The sequence below is a fragment of the Entelurus aequoreus genome, linkage group LG22 (assembly GCF_033978785.1).
Source record: "Entelurus aequoreus isolate RoL-2023_Sb linkage group LG22, RoL_Eaeq_v1.1, whole genome shotgun sequence".
Taxonomy (NCBI): Eukaryota; Metazoa; Chordata; class Actinopteri; order Syngnathiformes; family Syngnathidae; genus Entelurus; species Entelurus aequoreus.
In genome coordinates, this window is record NC_084752.1 from 10,123,141 (window position 1) to 10,136,481 (window position 13,341).

At 39.1% G+C, this 13,341-nt stretch overlaps 1 protein-coding gene across 2 annotated transcripts in view; it reads right to left on the minus strand.

Moving 5' to 3' along the window:
- Positions 1–6,461: 6,461 nt before the first annotated feature.
- Positions 6,462–13,341, minus strand: part of LOC133639221 (testis-expressed protein 2-like) — a 42,569-nt gene continuing 35,689 nt past the window's right edge. For both annotated transcript variants that reach the window (XM_062032379.1, XM_062032380.1), the window contains exons 10-13: positions 12,623–12,736; positions 9,390–9,599; positions 9,123–9,243; positions 6,462–7,456 (exon numbers count right to left, since the gene is read on the minus strand). In XM_062032379.1, coding sequence (XP_061888363.1) covers positions 7,376–7,456; positions 9,123–9,243; positions 9,390–9,599; positions 12,623–12,736 — 526 coding nt within the window. In that variant the 3' untranslated portion in view covers positions 6,462–7,375. The remainder of the gene's footprint in view (positions 7,457–9,122; positions 9,244–9,389; positions 9,600–12,622; positions 12,737–13,341) is intronic.

Consider the following 13,341-nt stretch of genomic DNA (forward strand, 5'->3'; position numbering starts at 1 on the left):
CCCACGCCGACGGCCCAGCCGCCTGCTCCTCTGGCTCCTCCCACGCCGACGGCCCAGCCGCCTGCTGATCTGGCTCCTCCAACGCAGACAGACGGCGTCGCCAGCTTCTTCGTCTATGTTGCCAGTTTCCTCGCCTCCGGCGGGCCGTCCCACGGCATTGCCAGCGTCTGTCTCCGGTATCGTCGCCTCCGCGTCTTCCAGCTGGCCATCAGGCGCCCGCAAGCGGCTCACGCAGTGGCCAGTTCATGGACGCCCCTTGCACAAACAGCAGCGACGCCCACGACTTGGACTCTGATTACTGCTTTGCACACTCTTGGCATTCTCTCCATGAGCTTCAAGCTAAGAGTGTGCAAAGCAGTAATCAGAGCAGAGGGTGGCTATTTTGAAGAAACTAGAATATAAATCATGTTTTCAGTTATTTCCCCTTTTTTTTGTTAAGTACATAACTCCACATGTGTTCATTCATAGTTGTGATGCCTTCAGTGACAATCCACAATGTAAATAGTCATGGAAATAAACAAAACGCATTGAATGAGGAGGTATGTCCAAACTTTTGGCCTGTATTGTATGTACACTCAAAATACTCTGTGACCATCCATGATGACCTATATATTGATGGTTTATCAGATGCCTTATTTATAGAAGTATATGTCAAAAATAAGAAAAATATAACCATAGTTATAATATATCGACCTCCAGATTCGGACCCAAATAGTTTTTTGGCCAAATTGCTTGATTTATTCAATCATAATTGTTTTATTCTTGGTGATTTAAACATTAATTTAGCTGAAAATTATGACATGAAAAATTTATTTTTTTAAATTGTCGTTATTCTTCGTCGTTTTCCCTTACAATAATAACATAGACAGTACCAGAGAGACAGAAACCTCAAAATCCCTCATTGACAATATTATACTAAATGCTGGCTCTGATTCAGGTGTAATACTGTCAGACATTTCTGATCACTTTCCTATGATTCTCTTTATCGATCTTGAAATAAAGTGTGGGGATCAACATAGTAAACTTACTTCCAAGAGGAAAGTAAGAGTATCATCATAAAGATACTTAAATTATCTGAAAACCTTAGGCACAAAAGGTGGAATTAACTTTGGAAGAGGCCTATGATGCTTTTATCAATGAAATAACTATTAGCGTTAATACAATGATACGAGAAAAGAATATCAAAAACGATAAAGTGCAAAATGCGTGGCGCACTAAGGGCATAATGAAGGCAATTAATAAGAAAAATAAGCTCTACAAATGCTACGTCAAAAGTCCAACTGATGAAAATTTAAAAAAGTACACAGTTTTCAATTTTTAGCACAGTTATATCAGTGTTTTCTAAATAAATAAATAAACTAAATATACTCACCCCATCCCAATATGGCTCCAGGAAGAAGATTACCACCTGTATGGCGACCTTTGATCTAACACCATTAATGCTGAAAGGTACATACCGGTTTTGGAGCAACGTCTTTTTCATGTACATATACACTACCGTTCAAAAGTTTGGGGTCACATTGAAATGTCCTTAAATCACTGTTTTTTTCAATGAAGATAACTTTAAACTAGTCTTAACTTTAAAGAAATACACTCTATACATTGATAATGTGGTAAATGACTATTCTAGCTGCAAATGTCTGGTTTTTGGTGCAATATCTACATAGGTGTATAGAGGCCCATTTCCAGCAACTATCACTCCAGTGTTCTAATGGTACAATGTGTTTGCTCATTGGCTCAGAAGGCTAATTGATGATTAGAAAACCCTTGTGCAATCATGTTCACACATCTGAAAACAGTTTAGCTCGTTACAGAAGCTACACAACTGACCTTCTTTTGAGCACATTGAGTTTCTGGAGCATCACATCTGTGGGGTCAATTAAACGTTCAAAATGGCCAGAAAAAGAGAACTTTCATCTGAAACTCGACAGTCTATTCTTGTTCTTAGAAATGAAGGCTATTCCACAAAATTGTTTGGGTGACCCCAAACTTTTGAACGGTAGTGTACATACATTGCAAAAAGTCAGTGTTCAAAAACAAGAAGAAAAAAAAAATTAGGGGTATTTTACTTTAACTAAGGAAAATTATCTGCCAATAGAACAAGAAAATTTGGCTTGTCAAGACTTTCCAAAACAAGTAAAATTAGCTAACCTCAATGAACCCAAAAATACCTTAAAATAAGTATATTCTCACTAATAACAAGTGCACTTTTCTTGATAGAAAAAACAAATATGAGACCTTTTTTCTCAATGTTGAGAAAAATTCTTAAATGAAGTAAATGCTAGTGCCATTATCTTGACATAATGATATGCGCTTGGCCTTACATTTCTTGAAACCAGCAAACTTATACTAAAAACTAGTTTATTGTTCTTAATGAAAGGCAACAAGGCAACCGCTTGTTACTCTCGGGGTCTCCTAGCCGCTCAGGCAAATCATATGGTCTAAAAATGCATTTTCCCATCGACAACATGACATCATCGCGCCAAGTGCGTGCTCTTTCAGTCAATTAGTGCGCGAGGAATATATATATATATATATATATATATATATATATATATATATATATATATATATATATATATATATATATATACAAAGCCCGGCCCCCAGCCAAATTTTTTTTAATTGTAATTTTGAATAATTTACCTGAATGTGCATGAACTATTTCTGTTCAAAATAGTTTGAAATGTCACATGTTAAATGTTTAAATATTAACTGTCAGTTTACTGTACTACTATATGAGTACGTATTTTCTATTGTTTCATTGAAAATAAAACAGCAAAGTCCATTTGGCTGTCATTTGTTTTAATATGAGACACAATTGGGTCAGTCATGATTTTTTTTATTTCATGCTTGAAATAAGAAATTCTTACTTTGAAAAAGCAGTTTTATACTTGTGAGTGTTGATGACACAGCTTTGCAACAGTTGATATTCTAGTTTCAAGCATGTTTTACTCAATATAGGTCATAAAATCTCAGCAACAAGCTGTAATATCTTACTGAGATCATTTAGGACCAAAACACTTAAAACAAGTAAAACACTCCAACATAAAATCTGCTTCGTGAGAAGAATTATCTTATCAGACAGAAAATAAGCAAATATCACCCTTATTTGAAATATTTAATCTTACTTAGATTTCAGTTTTTGCAGTGTATACACTACCGTTCAAAAGTTTGGGGTCACCCAAACAATTTTGTGGAATAGCCTTCATTTCTAAGAACAAGAATAGACTGTCGAGTTTCAGATGAAAGTTCTCTTTTTCTGGCCATTTTGAGCGTTAATTGACCCCACAAATGTGATGCTCCAGAAACTCAATCTGCTCAAAGGAAGGTCAGTTTTGTAGCTTCTGTAACGAGCTAAACTGTTTTCAGATGTGTGAACATGATTGCACAAGGGTTTTCTAATCATCAATTAGCCTTCTGAGCCAATGAGCAAACACATTGTACCATTAGAACACTGGAGGGATAGTTGCTGGAAATGGGCCTCAACACACCTATGTAGATATTGCACCAAAAACCAGACATTTGCAGCTAGAATAGTCATTTACCACATTAGCAATGTATAGAGTGTATTTCTTTAAAGTTAAGACTAGTTTAAAGTTATCTTCATTGAAAAGTACAGTGCTTTTCCTTAAAAAATAAGGACATTTCAATGTGACCCCAAACTTTTGAACGGTAGTGTACATATACATAGATAAGATATACCGCCCCCCAGACACATGTTTTCTCTAAATTTGCCCCCCCAGAGTCAAAATAATTGCCCAGGCCTGATCTAAGTACCTGCGATGAGGTGGCGACTTGTCCAGGGTGAACCCCGCCTTCCACCCGATTGTAGCTGAGATAGGCTCCAGCGCCCCCCGCCACCCCAAAGGGAATAAGCGGTAGAAAATGGATGGATGGATGATCTAAGTACCCCTTCAAGGCTTGTCCTTTTTCTTAAAATCCTGTATCTTATTTCAGAAAAGGGGACAACAAGTTGTATAAATGAAGACTTGCTTCAAGCAAACACATTCATTGATTGAGTTTTATTTTGACCACAAATAAGGCAGATACACAATCACTTACTTTGGCCTTAAAATTGCACATTTGTAACGCAAGTAATAATTGACATAAGACAATTTATATGAATCATGACGCGATCTTCATTTGCCCGAAAAAGTCCTCGATCTATTCCAAAGTAGACAAAAATACAAGCTGTAAAAAACACTTAACAATATGCTAAGGCTTATTGGGAAACACAATCAAATCAAAAGATCTATTGTGTTCCAGCACATTAGAATCCTTCCCAAAAGGTTGTATTATTCCTGTAAACAATGGAACATTGTAGCAGTAGATTGTAATTAGCACATCACATTATCATGAACGTGTACCGTAGAGACAAGAGTGGCCCCTTGTGATCGCCCATTCAGGACTTTGGTTTGTTTACACCCAGACAAGTTCGAAGTCTTTGGCTTGTTACCATTAGAAGTATGACCGTTCCAAAATATAATCCTTTGTAAGCGAGGCTTTGCCTTATGTACCTTGGCATCATACAAATATGGACAAGTATACAGTAGCAACATCTAAAGGTTCATCATCGTATTGGCGTTCGATCTTTGTTCAAAACAAGTAAAGGCCATTACGGTTCATTGCAAGCATGTTTGGGGGAAGAATTACAGTTGCATGTTGTTTATGTGTTTACCGCAAGAATATTAAAAGGAAAAATCTCATTCATCACTTTGTGCAGCAATTTGCATACCCATATTAAACTGTAAATAGGCAGAAATTGTTCATACGATACATTCAATAACCAGAACCATCCAAACATACATCCCATTCATCAGTTCTCAACAGTTGTTTATGATTGCTTTATACATTTCATTCATTAGTCATTGCAGCACTTCTATCATTGCACTTAAGTGTGTTCACGTACAGAACAGGCCAAAAGTCTGGACACGCCTTTTTATATGAATGCGTTTTCTCTATTTTCAAGACTATTTACCTTGTAGATGGTCACTGGAGGCATCAAAACTATGACACCTGTGACGTGAAAACCATTTCAGGTGACTGCCTCTTGAAGCTCATCGAGAGAATGCCAAGAGTGTGCGAAAAATTAATCAGAGCAAAGGGTGGCTATTTTGAAGAAACTAGAATATAAAACATGTTTTCAGTTATTTCAACATTTTCTGTTAAGTACATAACTCCACATGTGTTCATTCATAGTTTTGATGCCTTCAGTGACAATCTACAATGTAAATAGTCATGAAAGTAAAGAACACGCATGGAATGAGAAGGTGTGTCCAAACTTTTGGCCTGCACTGTAATGTCAGTCCCTACAGGATTTGTCTGGCTTCTTTTGTGATTGTTGCGGCCTAAAATAGCAACATTTTCAGCAGCTTTTTCAGAAACAAAAGTTGTGATGCAGGCTTATTCATTTTCAGTTCAATTGAATGAATTTGTCATCAATGTTTCAAGTGTTCCTTGTAAACTTAAGGATTTCAATAAAAATGTGAAAACTAAATACGGTACTGTATTGATGTTTTACACCGCACAAGCTTATAAGTAGACACTATGTGGGAGTAAAAGCACATACTCAGAGCTCGTTGTCAAATTACTGTTTTTTAATTGTTTATATTTATTGATAGTAATAATTATTCATAAATACAGACAGAAACGCCAGCAAAGGCTTCCTTATTGGCCGCTGTCTGCACTGCTGTCCACAGGTTCCAGACATTCTCCGTGTATGTTTCATGCCTCAAAAGTGTTTGTTCATCTTAAAAATGAAAGCATGTTCCAACACATTTAAGTTAAGAGTCTTTGTGACCTATTGAGTGCCATTTATAGCAGTAACCTTGAGTTTGAGTTTGAGTTTACCTTTGTTGGTAATGAGAGATTAGCATCATGTAAATGCTGCCTCTTTACTAGGTCAGCATTTCAAAAGAGAATCTGTTCTTAATTACATCAGCCTGAAAAAATAAATGTTAAATTAATGTATTAATACATGTAAACAATGACATATTTTTTATATACTGTTCAGGCCAAAAGTTTGGACACACCTTCTCATTCAATGTGTTTTCTTTATTTTCATGACTATTTACGTTGTAGATTGTCACTGAAGGCATCAAAACTATGAATGAACACATGTGGAGTTATGTACTTAACAAAAAAAAAGGAGAAATAACTGAAAATATGTTTTGTATTCTAGTTTCTTCAAAATAGCCACCCTTTGCTCTGATTACTGCTTTGCACACTCTTGGCATTCTCTCGATTGAGCTTCAAGCACACCTGTGAAGTGAAAACCATTTCAGGTGACTGCCTCATGAAGCTCATCGAGAGAATGCCAAGAGTGTGCGAAAAAGTAATCATAGCAAGGGGCAATTTTGAAGGAACTAGAATATTAACCATGTTTTCAGTTACTTCACCTTTTTTGTTAAGTACATAACTCCACGTGTTCATTCATAGTTTTGATGCTTTCAGTGACAATCTACAATGTAAATAGTCATGAAAATAAAGAAAACACATTGAAACAGGAGGTGTGTCCAAATTTTTGGCCTGTACTGTACATTACTCAAAAGGCTTAGTGCTGTAGACACAGGAATAAAAAGTAGGTCTTAGCTACGCAGGAGTCGGAGAAATATTGTAGTTTGATCAATAAAGGTTGATTTATTGTTATATGTTGTTGTGCCTCCACCAAAGACAAACATACGTTTTATTAGACAGCTGATTTGCGCATGAGTGCCGCTCAGAGACAAATTTGATTTTCAAAAATGTGCGGGGATATTAGAATAATGGACGAAGCTACGCATCATTCGCGGACATTGGTTGAATTTGTGCTAATCGCAACATGGCAAATTCCTGGAGGGACTGGTATGTGTATGGAATGTACGTAATAATAAATTATACTATTTGTAACTAATGTGCTTTTGAGCATCATTTCCATACAAACATGGATTCAGTTATGAATACTGATCATCAACAACCGAAGCTTTTACCTGCGTACATATTAGTAACCCTCAACACCTGCCGTGCTCTCGCTTTCTGCGGCCTCAGCAGAGTTGTGTTATGTGCAGGCCTTAAGGTTTCTAGCTAATGCTTCCTTGACCGCAGGACGTAATGCACTTCATGAATCGCCCACAAGGTAACACCAAGCCCTTGTATTTACATCCTTCATAATTAATTGAGTTATACTGTTATGACAATGGTTAGACTAGAGCAGCAGATTATACATTCTCTTTAGTGTCTCCTTGAGTACCTTATTTAATTACCTCTTATATTGGCCTATATTTATGTTGTTCATTGACACACTTTGGCTCCAACGTCCATTTTGGGAAACAGACGTTCTTTGTGGCGAGCTGGTGCGGTAAGGCTGTGGGTGACTTGTGGGCCGAGCTAACGGTCAAACCACAGTGCGTTGGTCCATGGCTGAATGCATGAGGGTCAGCCACACATCGTCCATGTTTGGCATGACGAAAACTTTCTGAGGGGAAGCAGAAAAACAGCCATGTGATCAGTGGATGGGCAGACTTAATTGTGGAACCTATAGGGTCAGATGCAATTTGCTGTTGGATGCCAATAGGCCTCCCATTTTCTCATAACTGGTAATAATTCCTACTACAGGAAATGCGGAACTGGAAAATAATCAATTCTAGGGTCAAACTGTTGATGTAATGACATATTTTTTAACTGCACAGACAATGCTCTTGGTTTTTCATTGTTCTGAATTGCCTACTCAGTGGCCTAATGGGTAGAGTGTCCGCCCTGAGAGCGGTAGGTTGTGAGTTCAAACCCCGGCCGAGTCATACCAAAGACTATAAAAATGGGACCCATTACCTCCCTGCTTGGCACTCAGCATCAAGGGTTGGAATAGGGGGTTAAATCACCAAAAATGATTCCCGGGCACGGCACTGCTGCTGCCCACTGCTCCCCTCACCTCCCAGGGGGTGAACAAGGGGATGAGTCAAATGCAGAAGACAAATTTCACCACACCTAGTGTGCGTGTGACAATCATTGGTACTTTAACTTTAATACAAGTAGAGATGGAAATCGAGAACCGGTTGCTTAGATTCCTGGGCAGTGTTTGCAAATGTGCCAAACTACCGTATTTTTCAAATTATAAGGCAGTGTTTTTCAACCTTTTTTGAGCCAAGGCACATTTTTTTTAATTGGACAAATCCCGAGGCACACCACTAGCAGATAACATAAAAAAATGAAACTCAGCAGCCGATATTGACGGTAAAAAGTCGTTCTCGCAATTGTTGGATATAAAGTCAAACCATAACCAACCATGCATCACTATAGCTCTTCTCTCAAAGTAGGTGTACTGTCACCACCTGTCACATCACGCCGTGACTTATTTTGAGTTTTTTTTGCTGTTTTCCTGTGTGTAGTGTTCTCTATTTTGTTGTTGATTGTCATGTCATGTACGGATATACTTTGTGGACGCCGTCTGCTGCTCCACACGCTGTAAGTCTTTGCTGTCGTCCAGCATTCTGTTTTTGTTTACTTTGCAGCCAGTTCAGTTTTAGTTTCGTTTTGCATAGCCATCCCTAAGCTTCAATGCCTTTTCTTAGCGGCACTCGCCTTTTGTTTATTTTTGGTTTAAGCATTAGATACTTTTTTACCTGCACGCTGCCTCCCGCATGTTGTGATCACGACAAACCATGTTCCCGACATCTACAAAGCAATTAGCTACCTGCTGCCACCTACTGATATGGAAGAGTATTACACGGTTACTCTGCCGAGCTCTAGACAGCAAAGACACGGCACCTTATTTGCGGATTATAGTTACTGGTTTGCAAACATTTTTTTTACCCAATTAGGTGAAATGACATCATCTCTCACGGCACACCAGACAATATCTCACGGCACACTAGTGTGTGTGCACGGTGGTTGAAAAAGACTGCTATAAGGCGCACTTAAAATCCTTTCATTTTCTCAAAAATTGACAGTGTGCCTTATAACCCGGTGCGCCTAATGTACAGAATAATTCTGGTTGTGCTTACTGACATCGAAATGATCAACCTTAGAGTTACAGTTAATTGTACAATTTCAAGGGCATTTCATTTTAAAGGTTCCACTGAGTATTGCATATGTCTGTCTGAAAGTAATTTATTGTTCTAATTTAAAATAGTGCTGATCCGTACCTGAAACTCTTGGTCCAGTTTTTTCTCGATCCAGTCAGTGACATGAGCCAGAGTGACTTCTCTTTCTCCCAGTTTAGGTCGTGCCTTCAGTTCCAAGTGAGGGGGCTTCCTAAAGCCATACCTGAAAAACAAAATGGATGTCATACAAGTTATTTGTACAGCGTTATTATTTACTTCATGAAGACAGAGTAAGACTAGACTAGATTACACTGTGTTTGTGTATTTTTCCAGGACAAGACGGTACTTATAGGTCAGGAAAACACGTACCAAATCCTGTCAGTTGGTGGGGGTGGTATATTGACAGCAAGTGTTCCTTGGAGTTCTTGTACTTCAACAGTGAGGAGAAGTGGTGTATTGGAGACCACCTCCATCTTCTTTTTGATGAACTCTGTCTCTGTGGCTTTCTGGAAGTATTTGGACTTGGCAATCTTGTCGACAAAGCGCATGATCTTGCTGGGTTTGTGGCCTCCAACCAAACTGTATTTATCAAAACATTGGAGTAAAATCACAACACATACTAGGGATGTAAAGGTACTGTAGACACCGTGGTGTTGCGGTTTCAAAGTCTTCACAATAATGTCGTGGCGTGTGACTGTCAAACGAATACTTGCCGAGTGCAGTTTTATCTGCCGGGTCTAAAATGAACTACATCTCCTAGAATCGTCTGTGCAGTGCGGGACCGCAAGGTGGGGGTGTGGAACGCCATAAACAGAAAGTGAGTGTTTGCAGTAGATAAGAGACTTTTTTTTTTTGGTTTACATTTCCTGAAAATGTCATCAAAATCCGTCCATAACTGTTTGAGTTATGTTGCTAACAAACAGATAAACAAACCCTGGCGAAACATAACATATTTTCTATCGAAGGTAAGAAAGTCTGCATTCTGCAAAGCTAAGCGCATTTCCAAGGCGACACAGAGCACCGCACAAAAACTGTACACCGTGGGAAACACGAGTAAACTGAAATGCTACTTGATAAATAAACTTGATGAATCCGCAATCAGTTCATTCATTTTCTACCGCTTGTCTCTCCCGATGTCGCCGGGGGTTGGAACCTTTCCCGCTGCACTTGGGCGAAAGGTAGGTCGTCACCTCATAAACCGTCACACAGACAATCCATCCATCCATTTCCTACCGCTTATTCCCTTCGGAGTCGCGGTGGGTGCTGGAGCCTATCTCAGCTACAATCGGGCGGAAGGCGGGGTACACCCTGGACAAGTCGCCACCTCATCGCAGGGCCAACACAGATAGACAGACAAAATTCACACACTAGGGACCATTTAGTGTTGCCAATCAACCTATCCCCAGGTGCGTGTCTTTGGAGGTGGGAGGAAGCCGGAGGGAACCCACGCAGTCACGGGGAGGACATGCAAACTCCACACAGAAAGATCCCCAGCCCGGGATTGAACTCAGGACCTTCGTATTGTGAGGCAGACGCCCTAACCCCTCCCCCACCGTGCTGCCCCACACAGAAAATATATTAAAAAAATGATTCGGAACGATAGGCAAAGCTTTAAAAACATGAGATAATGTCACACGGTGTGGCTCGATTGGGAGAGCGGCAGTGCCAGCAACTTGAGGGTTCCTGGTTCGATCCCCGGCTTCCACCACCCTCGTCACGTCCGTTGTGTCCTTGGACAAGACAGTTGACCCTTGCTCCTGATGGGTCGTGGTTCATTTTCATTCGTTTGATGGATTGACGTATTGACAATTGGCCAAGACCTGCATTTGTATTACATTTTTAATGTCACTGGACATCGCATTTAATGCTTTTTAATGCCATTTAAGGCCTTATTTTTTCGCAAAATCCATTTCATGACTTTTAATGCTTTTTGATGCCCCGCTGAAACCCTGAATTTACACACAGAGCGAACAGCAGAGAAGCTTGAAGAGATCATTACTAAACGCATACATGCCTGTTACCACTTGGTTACTGCATTTTAGATACATTGCAAATAGGGATGTCCGATAATGGCTTTTTGCCGATATCCGATATTGTCCAACTCTTAATTACCGATATCGATATCAACCGATACGATATATACAGTTGTGGAATTAACACATTATTATGCCTAATTTGGACAACCAGGTATGGTGAAGATAAGGTCCTTTTTTAAAAAAATTATAAAATAAGATAAATAAATTAAAAAAAAATTCTTGAATAAGAAAGAAAGTTAAACAATATAAAAACAGTTACATAGAAACTAGTAATTAATGAAAATGAGTCAAATTAACTGTTAAAGGTTAGTACTATTAGTGGACCAGCAGCACGCACAATCATGTGTGCTTACTGACTGTATCCCTTGCAGACTGTATTGATATATATTGATATATAATGTAGGAACCAAAATATTTATAACAGAAAGAAACAACCCTTTTGTGTGAATGAGTGTGAATGAGTGTAAATGGGGGAGGGAGGTTTTTTGGGTTGGTGCACTACCGTAATTTCCGGACTATAAGCCGCTACTTTTTCCCCTCGTTCTGGTCCCTGCGGCTTATACAAGGGTGCGGCTTATTTACGGCCTGTTCTTCTCCGACACAGACGAAGAGGATTTCGGTGGTTTTAGTACGCAGGAGGAAGACGATGACACAATGATTAAAGACTGACTTTTCATATACCGGTAGGCTGGTTATTTTGATAACGTACAGGCAAGCACTTTGTATTACTTTGCACCGTTGTATTATTTGTACTCTGCACGAATGCTGTTCGCCACGTCAAAGATGTGAAAGTTTGATTGAATGATTGAAAGATTTATTGTTAATAAATGGGACGCTTTGCGTTCCCAAACAGTCATCTCTGTCCCGACAATCCCCTCCGTGGTAGCAGGAACCCCTATATACTACGGTAATTACACATCAAAACCCTGCGGCTTATAGTCGGGTGCGGCTTATATATGGAGCAATCTGTATTTTCCCCTAAATTTAGCTGGTGCGGCTTATAGTCCGGAAATTACGGTAATTGTAAGTGTATCTTGTGTTTTTTATGTTGATTTAATAAAAAACAAACAAAAAAAACTCCCCAAAAAACCGATACCGATCATTTCCGATATTACATTTTTAAGCATTTATCGGCCGATAATATCGGCAGGCCGATATTATCGGACATCTCTAATTGCAAATATAGAATGCATCAATCAATCAATCAATGTTTATTTATATAGCCCTAAATCACAAGTGTCTCAAAGGGCTGTACAAGCCACAATGACATCCTCGGTACAGAGCCCACATACGGGCAAGGAAAACTCACCCCAGTGGGACGTCAATGTGAATGACTATGAGAAACCTTGGAGAGGACCGCATATGTGGGTAACCCCCCCATCCAAGGAGTGTTTCAAAGTAACTTGTTAGTTGCTCATAATTTTGTCAGACTCAAGTGAATCCCTATTGCCTGTGTGATTGCCTCTTAATTACATTATTAAGATGTGCAGCAACAGCTTGTTCAAATATGTGAAACAAAAATATATCACAAGCTTGAATACAGTAAAAAAACAAAACGTTTCTCACCCTTCTGCTCCACTGGTTTCATTTGATTGCTCAGAGGCATCTTCCTCATCTGAGGAGCCTGCACTGGAAGACTCCTCATCACTGTCAGCCAGGCAGTAAGTTCGAGGTCTGAATCTATTAGCCCAAGAAGAGACAGAAAAAACATATTAACGGATGCCCAAACCTTCACATCCACAAATGTGGTGTGAAAAGACATGACACATTCCTGTCAAAAAGTGACTTCTCATAAAACCAGCAGTGTTAGACAAGCTACTTGTAAAATGTATTAAGCTAAGTAACACATCATGTTACCTTAAATTTTACTTTATTACATTGAAGCTACCCACTAGAGAAATGTAGATAAGCTAAGCTACAATAAAATGTAATAAGTTACTTAACTACATTAAAGCATTTACATTTTATTTATTTTTTTACAAACAACTTTCATTTTATGTCATGGCGATATGGCAGGCCTGGGCAGTTATTTTGACTCGGGTGGCCAAATTTAGAGAAAAACAATTGGTCCTTGGTGCTCTTGCAAACGCAATAACAGCCAGTTAGTCCAACAAAAGTCAACAACAACAACAACAACAACAGGTGTGTGTCCATGAAAGACAGGGAAAACGTTTGTTTCATCTTTACTGCACTGTCCTCTGGGAAAGTCTTGAAGCATCACCTTGTCACGTCACTTCCACAATCCAGACTAGATTGTTTGTGTTTGAGCGAGCGAAAATAAATGT